Source organism: Eschrichtius robustus, chromosome 8 (assembly GCF_028021215.1).
Source record: "Eschrichtius robustus isolate mEscRob2 chromosome 8, mEscRob2.pri, whole genome shotgun sequence".
Taxonomy (NCBI): Eukaryota; Metazoa; Chordata; class Mammalia; order Artiodactyla; family Eschrichtiidae; genus Eschrichtius; species Eschrichtius robustus.
The window spans coordinates 89,598,426-89,612,314 of record NC_090831.1 but is presented as its reverse complement, the minus strand read 5'-3'; the positions used below and the strand labels follow the sequence as shown (position 1 = coordinate 89,612,314).

At 36.2% G+C, this 13,889-nt stretch overlaps 1 protein-coding gene across 1 annotated transcript; it reads right to left on the bottom strand.

The window, feature by feature from the left end:
- Positions 1-1,768: 1,768 nt before the first annotated feature.
- Positions 1,769-2,680, bottom strand: LOC137768129 (probable G-protein coupled receptor 141). Its single transcript, XM_068549408.1, has one exon. The coding sequence runs from the start codon at positions 2,678-2,680 to the stop codon at positions 1,769-1,771; it is 912 nt and encodes a 303-aa protein (XP_068405509.1).
- Positions 2,681-13,889: the final 11,209 nt, after the last annotated feature.

The window sequence follows — 13,889 nt, the reverse complement described above, 5'->3', positions numbered from 1 at the left end:
CCACAAAAATAGGCCCTTTATTATAATATCTGATAATACAGAGAAAAGCATAATTGCCAGATGGCAACACAATTTAAAGTCTGGAAGAGTAATACAATCTACAAGCTAACAGATATTATGATAGTAAGATATGGATATATAAGAAGAGAAATGATGTAATTCTCATAAATAATTTTTAAATTTTTAAAATATTTTACTCTAATTATTTTCTTACACATTTTATGGGTGTAACAAATTTTCTCACAACTTTTTTGGGTCTTAGAAATTTTCTTACAAATATTATGGGTCAAATGAGAAGGAAGAAACTAAGAAAAGATGGGAAAAGAAGACAAATAAGAAATTTAAAAACTGTAACTATAACTTAAAAAGAAAGATGAATAAGTGAAAATTTAAAGCAGGAAAAAATTTGGATAAGTCATGTATGTATGTTGTTGCTTTGTCTTCCTCAAAATTAATTTCTATGACTCAGCAATTTTAATGATCATAAAACCTCCAGGGGTATTTCTTATCATCTGATGAATTTGTGGATGCATAGAGTATAACAAATAAAGAAAAATCTTTAAATCCTGAACATTTATCTTGCTGGGGAAAGAAAAAAGTTACCTTAATTCATTCCGTTCTTTTCTTCCTACCATGAATTGCTTCAGGTTCTGAAGGCTCAAATATGACACTGGATCAGTTCTTTGGAAAGTTTCAAGATTGCGAAACTTTGAGGGAAATAGTAGAAATATGGGCACAAGGGAAAAAAAATCCATAAGCCTATGTTTCAATTTAGCAGCCCAATCTCATAGCCTAAATTAATGGTTTTCCTATATATTTCTCAAAAGTTCTTTTTTTTTTTTTTAGAATATTGTTTTTAATTAATTGAAGACACATAACTTTAAGGGTGGGAGGGAACTCTTAAGGTTTCAGTATAACTTTGTCTGCAAGGGAAATCTAAATTGTGGCCCAGGATATCTAGAAATCCTTCAAAAAACAGAAAGGGGGAAAATTAAATCACTTCCCTTGGGAACTCATTTTAATGCCTAGCAGCATATTGGTCAGGAATATTGTCTAAGTTACAGTTTCACCATTATTTAGATATACTCAGTAAGCTTTTAAATGATTTTTGGAGATATTGAGGGAGTTGATCCCATGTCCTTAAACCTGACCTTTCAAAGGACAAATCTAGAAAATTATTATAGCAGAAGGCCACAAAGTGATCTGTTTCTCTTGATGTCTAGATAAGTGACTTCCCACCAAAGTTATGGTAATCTAAAAAAGTTTTTTACTACTCTCCCCCCTTATCTGTTTTTTGTGAGGGTGTGAGTTGAATAGTCATCTCATCTGGTTAGCCAAATAGAGTTTGTGTCTTTGAAGCGACCATGACCAGGATTAATTTACCTAAGGTTAAGTGGAATGAAAAGAACTAGAGGGCTGAGTCCAGTCCAAAGCCTAAGAAAAGACCATGTTTCAAACTGAGGAAACTAAAATAAGCTAGTAAAGCTCAGAAACCATTAGACCATGGTACCTGGATAGGCCAAGTAGATATTTTATATTGGAAAATAACGCAGTATTGCAACTCCAGGTAAATTGAACATTACTAGTCTTTGTATGTGTATCATTCAGAGATGGTAAGAATTAAATAAGGGCTGAAATGAATACTCTGACATTTTATAGTCCTTTTATTTGGCTGTATTAAGGCATGGTTTTAATCAAATAATGAAATAACCATTCCTATTTTCACTCTCAATATTAAGGAAGTAATTCTGAATACTATACTTTGTGGTTAACGGCACAAAAGGCAATTCCATAGGTCAATTATCTTTTGCTTAAACCAATGGCTTCCCCCAAGAACAAAGAGCAGCAAATCAAAGCAGCTAATCGCTGTTACACTCAAGAAGATTTCATTATAAAATGCAACATTGTCATTACAGTCACTTGAATGTGCCACAGTGTACAAGTAATAGATCCTAAAGAACTGGTAGGGAAGGAAGCAAATAAGAATGACCCCTATAAAAAGCAGGTTTTTCAACTGGGCCCAGAACTCCTGATGGGATAGTAAGGAGTGGCGTAGCTTCCGCGCCATCAACACAATGATGATGCTCTGGAGGACCAAGAGAATCACTGCAATAACTATGACAATAATGACTATCAAATAGTTGATGACTTGCACATATGCGTGAGCAAGTTCTTTGTGGAATTTAAAACAGTGGTATTTGTCATAACCCTCATGAATTCCATACTGAGAAACAACCAGGGGCACCACAATGATAATCACCAGTAGCCACAGGGCAGTACTGGCAGCCACAGCATGCAGTTTTCTGTAGAATTCCACTTTGTCCTTGTGCTTGAAGAAGATGAGGTACCTGATGACTAGGATCACAACGTAGAACAGGAATGTGAGGTACATGTGGATGTGCAGCATGGCGCTCACAAATTTGCAGAAGGGCAACCCAAATGTCCAAGTGTGCTTGATGAGGTAGGTCAAGCGAAAAGGCACTGTCAGGAGAAAAACACTGTGGACCACCACCAGGTTAATGACTGCTGTGGTGGTCACAGACCGGGTGTTCATTTTCACCAGTAGGAACAAAATGGAGATGATGCCCACCAGTCCTCCAAAGAGCACTATGAAGTAGAGCCTGGTTAAATGGGGTGACCTTATAGGGTTATTGCAGGAGGAACTATTGTGGTCAGCCATACTTCAGGAGTCACCTGGAAGAGATAAAGCACCAGTGTAACTAACAAACTTCCAGGATTTTGTTCATATTTTGTTCACATTGCACTGGCAATGTGACTTTGTCATTTATCTGTTTACATGACGTAAGCTTTATGTGCCTTAAGAATGAAGATTATTGTCACATGCATTTCTGTGTACTCTGCACTGAAAACACAGTTAAGTCATTGATTCTTGACCTTTAATGGTTAAAGACCTCATCAAGAGGTCTGTATATCTACACAGTCAAAATTATTTGCATAAAACTGATTGCAGACCATTTGAAGCTGATACATGGATACTATTACTGTAGCAAACACTGGGGGAAAAAAAAATCTTAAGATGGACAGAAAGCTGAGTGGATGCATTAAATACACGGAATATTTTTTTTCTTTTATGTATCATTATAATTCTCTAATTCCTTCCAGCTCATCAGCAAGTGATCCAAGAATATTTATGCTTAATTCCTTTAGGATACTGATGAGTTTGGCTAAAAAACTGGCTAAATCAAGGCAGCAGCAGGCAATAGGAGGGTATATCTGAATTTCTCATCACAGTTATATTATCATCTAAAAGTGAGACCTTGGCTAAGTTCTTATCATGGGCCGCACTGAGAATATAGCATGTCTCCTAATTCTCCTGTTCCCCCACCCTTAAATTCATAAAAAAACCACTATCAGTTTTCCTCCTGGACTCCTGAAAGATCCTTTTCCTATACAGTCTTGGTCCCTTCTAATTATTATCCACATTCTAATTTATTATTTACTAATTAATAAATATAGTAAATAATAAAGACGTATTAATCTAAATACTTATTAATCTTTACTTACTCTAATCAGGTCACCTCACTTTCTTATTTAAATTCCTTCAATGGCCTCCCATTTCTTCTAAGGTAAAAATCAAAATTCTTGCATGCTTAGAATGTTCTGAGTTGTGGCAAAGTCTGATCCCTTGAGACCAGATTCAAGAGATAATCTAGAGATGAAATTGACAGGATTTGACATGAGTTGTATATTGGGAAATGAAGGGAGAGGAGGTGTCTCAGTCACTCTCGGATTTCTTACTTGAACAACGGGGTGATAAGAGTTCTGTTTACTGATACCAGGGAAACTGAGGCTCAAATTTAAGGAAGAGCAGTAGTTGAATTATGCACTTCATAATTATGCACTTTGTAACACGTTTGCAATTATTCTTACTCTTTTTTTAATATCTCTTCATACAATCAAACTTACCTAGCAATAAAAATGAACCAACTACTGATAAAATACTGATGAATCGAAAAAGCATTATACTAAATCATGTATTCTCAATAGGGTAATATTGCCCCCAAGGGGGCAAACGTTTGTTCTGGAGGTGTGAAAAATCTTACTTTTACTGTATAAAATACAGATATACATATAGTACATAAACAGACAAACAGTATATCTGTGGTATTAAAATTTCATAAGAGGGAGAGAGATAATTAGGGAAATAGGTCTAAAAAGGCTCTTTAGAAGGGCAATAATAAAGTTGAGAACACTATACTAAATAAAAGATGCCAGCCACAAAAGACTACATGCCGAATGATTTCTTTTTCTAAAAAATCACAACTAATGTGACAGATCAGTGTAGCTCAGGGCCCAGGTTGCAGGGGAAGGGATTAACTTCAAAGGGGCATGGGGGAATTTATGGGATGATGGGATGTTTTATATTGTGCTGGTTACAATTGTAGTTATTTGTCAAAGTTCACTGAATTGTACACTTAAAATTGGTGAATTTTCTTGCATAGAACTTATACCTCAGTAAGACTAATTAAAAAATAATAATAACCTGGCCCCAGAGAGCCTTTACTTTCCTGGGTATGGAATAGAATTTCCATGCAGCCGACCTTAAAGCTTGCCTCATGTTATACTGGTTCTGTGTGATGTGTAATCTCTGTACTTGCCTTTTATTTTTCTCTGTAGAAAAGTAGTTCCATCAGGTAAATGTGAAATTATACTGTGTTCATATCTGAACCAAGCATGAACGTGCCACCATAAGTTCTGCTCATAATTTTTTCAGCTATTTACCTAGAAGGACCAGCTTCTAAAAGAAGAAGAAAATATGATCAGTTGCATATCATCTGTCTCAAGTCCTCCTTCCTTATCACCAACTGCCATGGTCTCTCTCTTTCAGATATAAGAAGCTCATGTTAAATCTCTTCTGTGTACCAGGTACTACATGAGATACTTGCCTGAACATAGTCTCATTTGACCCTCAAAGCAGTCCTGTGTATTGTATATGTATCACTATACTGATTTTCAAATGAAGAAACTGAGCCCCAGTCTGGATATCATTTGCCAAGTTCTCCAAAGTCTCACACACACACACGCACGCACTCATGCATGCACACACACTCCTTATTGTAAGTCATGGAGAAGCATGTTGTGCATCTCCTAAGCCCAAGCTTCTAAATCTTAACATAAGAAGGGGGGAGGCCATGAAGAAATTTGGTTCTACTCACATAGCTGTATGCCAGTATATCTTAAAAGCTGCTTTTCCTTCTTCTTTTTTTTTGGCCGTGCCATGTGGCATGTGGGATCCTAGTTTCCCCGACCAGGGATCAAACCTGCGCCTCCTGCACTGGAATCACTGGACCGCCAGGGAAGTCCCTGTTCTTCCTTCTTTTTGGATTTCTTATTTTCTTATTCCCTTTACTTAGTTTACAGCAGACCCCATAAGTTAGCTCATTCAACATCCATTCTAACCTTTTCTGGTCTGCCAGAAAATTTCTGTACAGATTTTTTGCAGTTATAGTGCTTGTATGTGACCTAGTTTCTGCTAGTTTGTTGCACTACTGCAAAACTTGGAGGCAAAGTGAAGGATATCAACGTGTAGAGAGTTTAGATCATTTGGCAAGACAGTAGTGGAAATGTCTGGTTGCTCTGGGACAGCAATGGCACAGGTATCCAGAACTATACATCATGGATTTCAGGAAGCAATAGTTAGTCAGTGATGTTTCTGCTATGAATCCCATGGTAGTATTGAATATTTTTCTCTACATGGAGCATGTCTTTGTAGCAGCCAAGCCTGATTCCCAGACATTCCATGATATTCCGTAAACTGTTACCTTCTAATAAACACCTTCTGCTTAAACCAGCTAAAGTGGGTTCTATTGTCTGCAATTAACAACCCTGATATACCCGGTTAATTCCTATGATCTTTTAAGAATCAACTGAGGCATCATTTCTCCCAGGAAGCCTTTCCTAATATGCATTCTCAGTTCAGGTTGGATGTCATTCCTCTTTTGTCCCATGGAATACACCAACCACGCTTACCTCTATTATGGCACTTATCACACAGACCATAATTCAGTTCTGCATTCCAAACAAGACTGAGCAAGGAAGAATCGAGTTTTCCTTTGTATTCATAGAATCTAATGAAGTTATTTAAATTAGTGTAAATATTATTATTGAAAACTAACATACTTATAGTACAGTGCCCCAATATAAGTATACAGTTCAATGAATTTTAACATAATAAACATACCCTCACTGAAGGTAATCACTATCCTGACAACTAAAACCACATAGTAGGTTTGTCTACTTTGAATTTTATATAAACTCAGTGTCGTTTTTTTGTGTGTATCTAGTTTAATTCACTCAACAATATGCTTTAAGATTCATCCATGTGTATGGTTTTATCTTATTTAGTATATTGTATCATTGTATGAATATTTCACAATTTATCCAATCTATTGTTGATGGACAATAGTGTTATTTCCACTTACAGGACTATTACAAATAACGCTATAAACCGTAAGCAAAACAAAAAGACAACCTACAGAATGGGAGAAAATATTTGTAAACAATGTGACCCACAAGGGATTAATCTCCAAAGTATACAAACAGCTCATGCAGCTCAATATCAAAGAGACAAACAACCCGATCAAAAAATGGGTAGAAGATCTAAATAAACATTTCTCCAAAGAAGACACTACACTTGGCCAAAAAGCACATGAAAAGATGCTCAGCATTGCTAATTATTAGAGAAATGCAAATCAAAGCTACAGTGAGCTATCACCTCACACCAGTCAGAATGGCCATCATGAAAAAGTCTACAATGAGTAAATACTGGAGAGGGTGTGGAGAAAAGGGAACCCTCCTACACTGTTGGTGGGAATGTAAATTGGTACAGCCACTATGGAGAACAATATGGAGGTTCCTTAAAAAACTAAAAATAGAACTACCATACGACCCAGCAATCCCACTCCTGGGCATAGATCCAGAGAAAACCATACTTCAAAAAGACACATGCACCCCAATGTTCACTGCAGCACTATTTGCAATAGCCAAGACATGGAAGTAACCTAAATGTTCATCAACAGATGAATGGATAAAGAAGATGTGGTACATATATACAATGGAATATTATCAGCCATAAAAAAGAGTGAATTAATGCCATTTGCAGCAACATGGATGGACCTAGAGATTATCATACTAAGTGAAGTAAGTCAGACAGAGAAAGACAAATGTCATATGATTTCACTTATATGCGAAATCTAAAAAACGAACTTATTTACAAAACAGAAACAGACTCACAGACTTAGAACTAACAAACTTATGGTTACCAAAGGGGAAAGGATAAATTAGGAGTTTGGGATAAACATATACACACTACTAGATAAAAAATAGATAATCAACAAAGACCTACTCTATAGCACAGGGATTTCTACTCAATACTCTGTAATAACCTATATGGGAAAAGAATCTGAAAAAAGAGTAAATATATGTATATGTATAACTAAATCACTTTGCTGTGCACCCAAAGCTAACACAACATTGTAAATCAACTATACTCCAATATAAAATAAAAATGAAAAAAAAATAATGCTACTCTGAACATTCTTTTTTTTTTTAAATTAATTAATTAATTAATTTATCTTTGGCTGCATTGGGTCTTCGCTGCTGTGCTCGGGCTTTCTCTAGTTGCGGCAAGTGGAGGCTACTCTTTGATGCGGTGCGCGGGCTTCTCACTGTGGTGTCTTCTCTTGTTGCGGAGCATGGGCTCTAGGTACGTGGGCTTCAGTAGTTGCAGCATGCGGGCTCAGTAGTTGTAGCTCTCAGGCTCTAGAGCGCAGGCTCAGTAGTTGTGGCACACGGGCTTAGTTGCTCCTCGGCATGTGAGATCTTCCCGGCCCAGGGATCGAACCCGTGTCCCCTGTATTGGCAGGCGGATTCTTAACCACTGCACCACCAGGGAAGCCCTGAACATTCTTATAAATATCTTTTGTGAAAATAAGCACTTCTGTTGGGAATTTACCTAAATTTGAAATTGATGGATTGTAGGGTATGTATATGTTCAGTTTCAGTGAAAGCCGCAGTTTCTGATATAAATTTCCACTAACAGTAGATGAGAGTTTCAGTTGTTCCACAACCTCGAGAACATTCAGAATTTTCTGTCCTTTTCATTTTTGCCATTGCAGTTGATATAGTTGTATTGCATTGTGGTTTTAATCTGCATTTACCTAATGAATAATAAAGATGAGCACATTCATATATGTCTTTTGGACACTTGCATATCCTGTTTTGTGAAGTGCCTTTTGAAAGTCTTTCACCATATTTCTATTTGGTTGTCTGCCTTTTTCTTACTGATCAGTAGTAGTTCTTTATGTAGCCTAAATATTACTCCTTTGTTGGAGATATGTATTGTAAATATCTTCTTCTACTTTCCTTTCATTCCTTAATTGGTATCTTTTGATGAACAGAGCATCTAATTTTTGGTATTACCAATTTGTCAAATTTTCCTTCAGAGTCAGCACTTTCATGTTCTTTTAAGGAATCTGCCTACTCAAAAGTATTAAAGATAGTATACTGTGTTTTCTTCTTTTTAACTTTATTTTTTTTTAATTTTTAGATATACAATTCATAGAGAATTGATTTTTTTAAATATAAAGTAAGGTAGGAGACCATGATTATTTTTTCCCATATAGATAACCAATTGACTCGGAATTGGAAATACCATCCTCACCCCCACTAAACTGTGTCATAAATCAGGTGACCACATATGAGTCAATTTAGCCCATTTTTAGGTCTCCAGTATGTTTCGCTGGTTTATTGATCTATACATGTGTGAATACCACACTGTCTAAATCACTATTGCGATATAGTAAGTTTTCATATCAGGTAGTGCAATTTTTTTAGCTTTCTTTTCCTTAAGATCACCTGAGCTTCTGCATTTCCATATAAGTTCTGGAATCTGCTTAAAAAAAGTCTAGTGTTTTTAATGGATTTTCATTAAAATTGTAGATACCGATAACTTCAGATAGATAGTAATAGCTTTTCAATATGTCTTCTAATCACTGAACATAATATATCCCTCCATGTTCTTTTTTTTCTAATTTTTTAATTATATTTTTTGAATTTTATTTATTTTTTCATTCAGCAGGTTCTTATTAGTTATCCATTTTATACATATTAGTGTATATATGTCAATCCCAATCTCCCAGTTAATCCCACCACCACCCCGCCGCCATTTTCCCCCCTTGGTGTCCATACGCTTGTTCTCTACATCTGTGTCTCAATTTCTGCCCTGCAAACTGGTTCATCTGTACCATTTTTCTAGGTTCCACATATATGCGTTAATACACGATATTTGTTTTTCTCTTTCTGACTTACTTCACTCTGTATGACAGTCTCTAGATCCATCCACATCTCTGCAAACGACCCAATTTCATTCCTTTTTATGGCTGAGTAATATTCCATTGTATATATGTACCACATCTTCTTTATCCATTCGTCTGTCACTGGACATTTAGGTTGCTTCCATGACCTGGCTATTGTAAATAGTGGCTGTATCAATTTACATTCCCACCAACAGTGCAAGAGGGTTCCCTTTTCTCACACCCTCTCCAGCATTTGTTGTTTGTAGATTTTCTGATGATGCCCATTCTAACTGGTGTGAGGTGATACCTCATGGTAGTTTTGATTTGCATTTCTCTAATAATTAGTGATGTTGAGTAGCTTTTCATGTTCTTCTTGGCCATCTGTATGTCTTCTTTGGAGAAAAGTCTATTTACATCTTCTGCCCATTTTTAGATTGGGTTGTTTGTTTTTTTAATATTGAGCAGCATGAGCTGTTTATATATTTTGGAGATTAATCCTTTGTCCGTTGATTCGTTTACAAATATTTTCTCCCATTCTGAGGTTTGTCTTTTCATCTTGTTTGTAGTTTCCTCTGCTTTGCAAAAGCTTTTAAGTTTCATTAGGTCCCATTTGTTTATATTTTTGTTTTTATTTCCATTACTCTAGGAGGTGGATCAAAAAAGATCTTGCTGTGATTTATGTCAAAGAGTGTTTTTCCTATGTTTTCCTCTAAGAGTATTATAGTGTCTGGTCTTACATTTAGGTCTCTAATCCATTTGGAGTTTATTTTTGTGTATGGTGTTTGGGAGTGTTCTGATTTCATTATTTTACATGTAGCTGTCCAGTTTTCCCAGCACCACTTACTGAAGAGACTGTCTTTTCTCCATTGTATATCCTTGCCTCCTTTGTCATAGATTAGTTGACCATAGGTGTGTGGGTTTATCTCTGGGCTTTCTATCCTGTTTCATTGATCTATATTTCTGATGGTCTCCTTTGCTCTGCAGAAGCTTTTTAGTGTAATATAATCCCACTTGTCTGTTTTTGCTTTTGTTGCCTATGCTTTTGATGTCACATCCAAGAATTCATTTCCAAGGCCAATGTCAAGAGGTTTTTCCCCTATGTTTTCTTCTAGGAGTTTTGTGGTTTCAGGTTTACAATTAAGTCTTTAATCCATTTTGAGTTAACTTTTGTGTGTAGTGTAAGATGAGACTCCAATTTCATTCTTTTGCCTCCAGTTTTCCCAAGACCATTTATTAAAGAGACTACCCTTTCCTCATTGTGTATCCTTGTCAAACATCAGTTGACATATATGCATGGGTTTATTTCTAGGTCTCTATTCTGTTCCATTGGTCTATGTGTCTGTTTATATGTCAATGCCATACAATTTGCATTACTTTGTAATGTATTTTGTATTATAGCTTTGTATGGTAGCTTTGTAATGTTTTGAAATCAGAAAGTGTGATGGCTCCAGCTTTGTTCTTCTTGCTCAAAATTGCTTGGGTATTCAGAGTCTTTTGTTGTTCCACGTGAGTTTTAAGATTTTTTTCTCTTTCTGTAAAAAATGTCATTGAGATTTTGACAGGGATTATATTAAATCTGCAGATCACTTATGCTAGTATGGATTACTATGAGTAGTAATTATAACAATATTAATTCTTTCAATCCATGAGTACAGAGTATTTCCACTTATTTCTGTGTTTTAATTTCTTTCATCAGTGTTTTATAGTTTTCAGTGTACAAGTCTTTTACCTCCTTGGTTAATTTTATTCCTGAGTGTTTTATTCTATTTTATTCTCCTATTGTTAATGGGTTTGTTTCCTTAATTTCTGTTTCAGATAGTTTATTGTTAGCTTATAGAAATGCAACGGATTTTTGTATGTTAATTTTGTATAGTGCAACTTTGATGAGTTCATTGATTAGTTCTAACAGGTTTTTTTGTAGAGTCTTTAAGGTTTTCTACATATTAGATAACATTATCTGCAAATAGACATAATTTTGCTTCTTTCTTTCCAATTTGGATGCTTTTTATTTCTTTTTCTTGCTCTTTTTATTTCTTTTTAATTGCTCTTTTAATTTCTTTTTAATTTCAGTACCGTGATGAATAGAAACAGCAAGAATGGGCATCCTTGCCTTGTTCCAGATCTTAGAGGAAGAGATTTCAGTTTTTCACCATTGATTCTGATGTTACCTATGGATTTTTCATATACAGCATTTATTGTGTTGAGGTAAGTTCCCTCTATACATAATTTTTTGAGAGCTTTTATCATGAAACGGTGTTGAATTTTATCACATGCTTTTTCTGCATCTATTTACATGATCGTGTGACTTCTATCATTCATTCTGTTAATGAGGTGTATCACATTGATTGGTTTATGTATATCGAACCATTCTTGCATACAGGGATAAATTTCACTTGGTCATGATGTATGATTTTTTTTAATGTGCCATTGAATTTGGTTTATTAATATTTTGTCAAGGATTTTTGCATACATGTTCATCAGGGTTACTGTGCAGACTCCCAGATGGTCTGCCTTAAATCCCAGCTGCTGCATTCTGTCTTATCTTTTGGCTAAGCTGTGCCATGCAGTCTCTCAGCCTGCCTGCAGGGGGCACACTCTCACATCACTCCCAAGGAAACCATCTCCACTGTGGCCTAGGTAACACAATGAGAAAAGAGAGGTTAAAAAGGCTCTTTCTTCCTAGAGGGTGTTCCTTTTTCAAAAACTCTCTTCCTCTTTGCCTCCTTCTACATGGCACTTTCTCTTTTTTGTTCTCTTGAAGACTGCTCCATTCCACACAACTGTCCTCCTCCACCAAGATGGCTCATCAGCTTTTGAAAGCCAAACAGAACTAGAATGCAGCCTAGAGGAAGAAGACAATGAAGCAGTAAAGGCTTTTGAGAGTCATAGGTAGTAAGGGAGATCAGATAGGGATTTGGGCCCAATTTCTTCCCAGTGAAAAAAATGAAAAAAAAAAAAAAAATGTGTCCAAGAAGTATTCCTCTGCATGTGGGATATGACTCCAGTGACTAATAGAAGTTTTTAATTAGTTGGCATAAAAAGTTTATTTCTCCTCTCCTTCATTCTTTCTCAGAGAAACACTTAATTCTCCTACATACATGACTTGCTTGTAGCCGTGACTGTGTATGTCCAATACCACACTATCAGTCACTTTCCCACCTGTGTAGGGACGGGGCATTGCAGCATGTTCACAACATCCTGATACTTGAGAAGAGATGGGCACATGGATGAATAGCATTATTTTATCAATATTACCTTAGACAATTATATTCTCCAAATTGAAGTTGAAACTTTGAAATCTGAAGACAATTCTCATTTGAGTTATGAGCAATGTCATGTTTTTCTTACTGCCAAATTTCTTTATACAGTGGTTTACTTCAGTGACAATAGCAACATCAATTCAACCAAAGTAAACGGATTTGTTTGAACCTAGATGGTTAAATGTTTCCTAACCTATTACTTTATGTGTTAGAGTTGGACACCCACAAAGAATAGGGGATATCTCAAGTTTTTGCACAAAATTGGAATTTCAAAGCTTAAAATCTTGGAAAGAAATGCCTTCATTTCAAAAACTTTGAACCACACAAAAATAGTAAATGCCATTCAGAAATGCTTCCAGTGCATCACTGCAGAATAATAGCTTGCTAATGAGAACAGTCCTACACTGGGAAAACCAAGAGGATGTCTGAGAGAAGCAGTAAGCTGTGTGACAGACAGGCCTGGGAGACAAACACCACAGGCAGGACCTGGGGACCTGAAACAATTGAGCCACCACCCACAGTCATAGCACTCAAGGGCAAGCTCAGCTGAGGGCTTTGACATGTGTTATATACAGAACTTGTCAAGTGAGGTTCAATAAACACTTGCAGATAATATATATTCTCTTATTAAACGAGAAGTTCTCTTTCTTCCCCTGGATGTCAAGTTTAGATGCTGTGTGTTTAGATTTTTTAATATTCAGGCTCAGGTTTGGAAATTTGCCCCGTGCTTTGGGACAAAGACATTTTGAAGAGGAAAAAGCCTGAAACTTAGAGGACACCTGGATCGAATGTTTGAGACACACTAGTTATTATTATTTAAAGACTCCACCTCACACCCAATTTTTGTAGAAAAAAATAATGTTAGCACTAGCCCAATATTTACTGCATGGTAAGTGGCTAGTATATCTGTAGTGACTGAATGAGTTTGTGAAAGAAAAAGAGAGAAATCAAGAAAAAGGGGGATGGAAAGATAGAGAAGGGAGAGGAAAAAAGAAACGAATAAGGAGAAGGAGGGAGAGGGGGAGAAGAAGAAGGAAGAAGAGGAAGACAGGCTCTAAGGTTTCCAGCCAGCCATGCTGTCATCACTTGCAGGCCTTGAGCTGACTAATATCCTCCTGGCATCAAAGCCTTTCTACCTGGAAATAATACAAATATATTTATTTACCCACTTGATTGTCTAATATAATATGAATTTTTTGCAAAGAGTGCAGCTGACCTCTGTAACACCTGAAAGTAAGGGCTATAGTTTCTGCTTCCAGGGAGATGATCCATTATGAATACAAGGAGCCAGGGAATTTTTTATTTTATTTAT

Excerpts from the sequence above, each read along its gene's own strand:
- LOC137768129 (XM_068549408.1), bottom strand. The coding sequence starts at position 2,680 with ATGGCTGACCACAATAGTTCCTCCTGCAATAACCCTATAAGGTCACCC.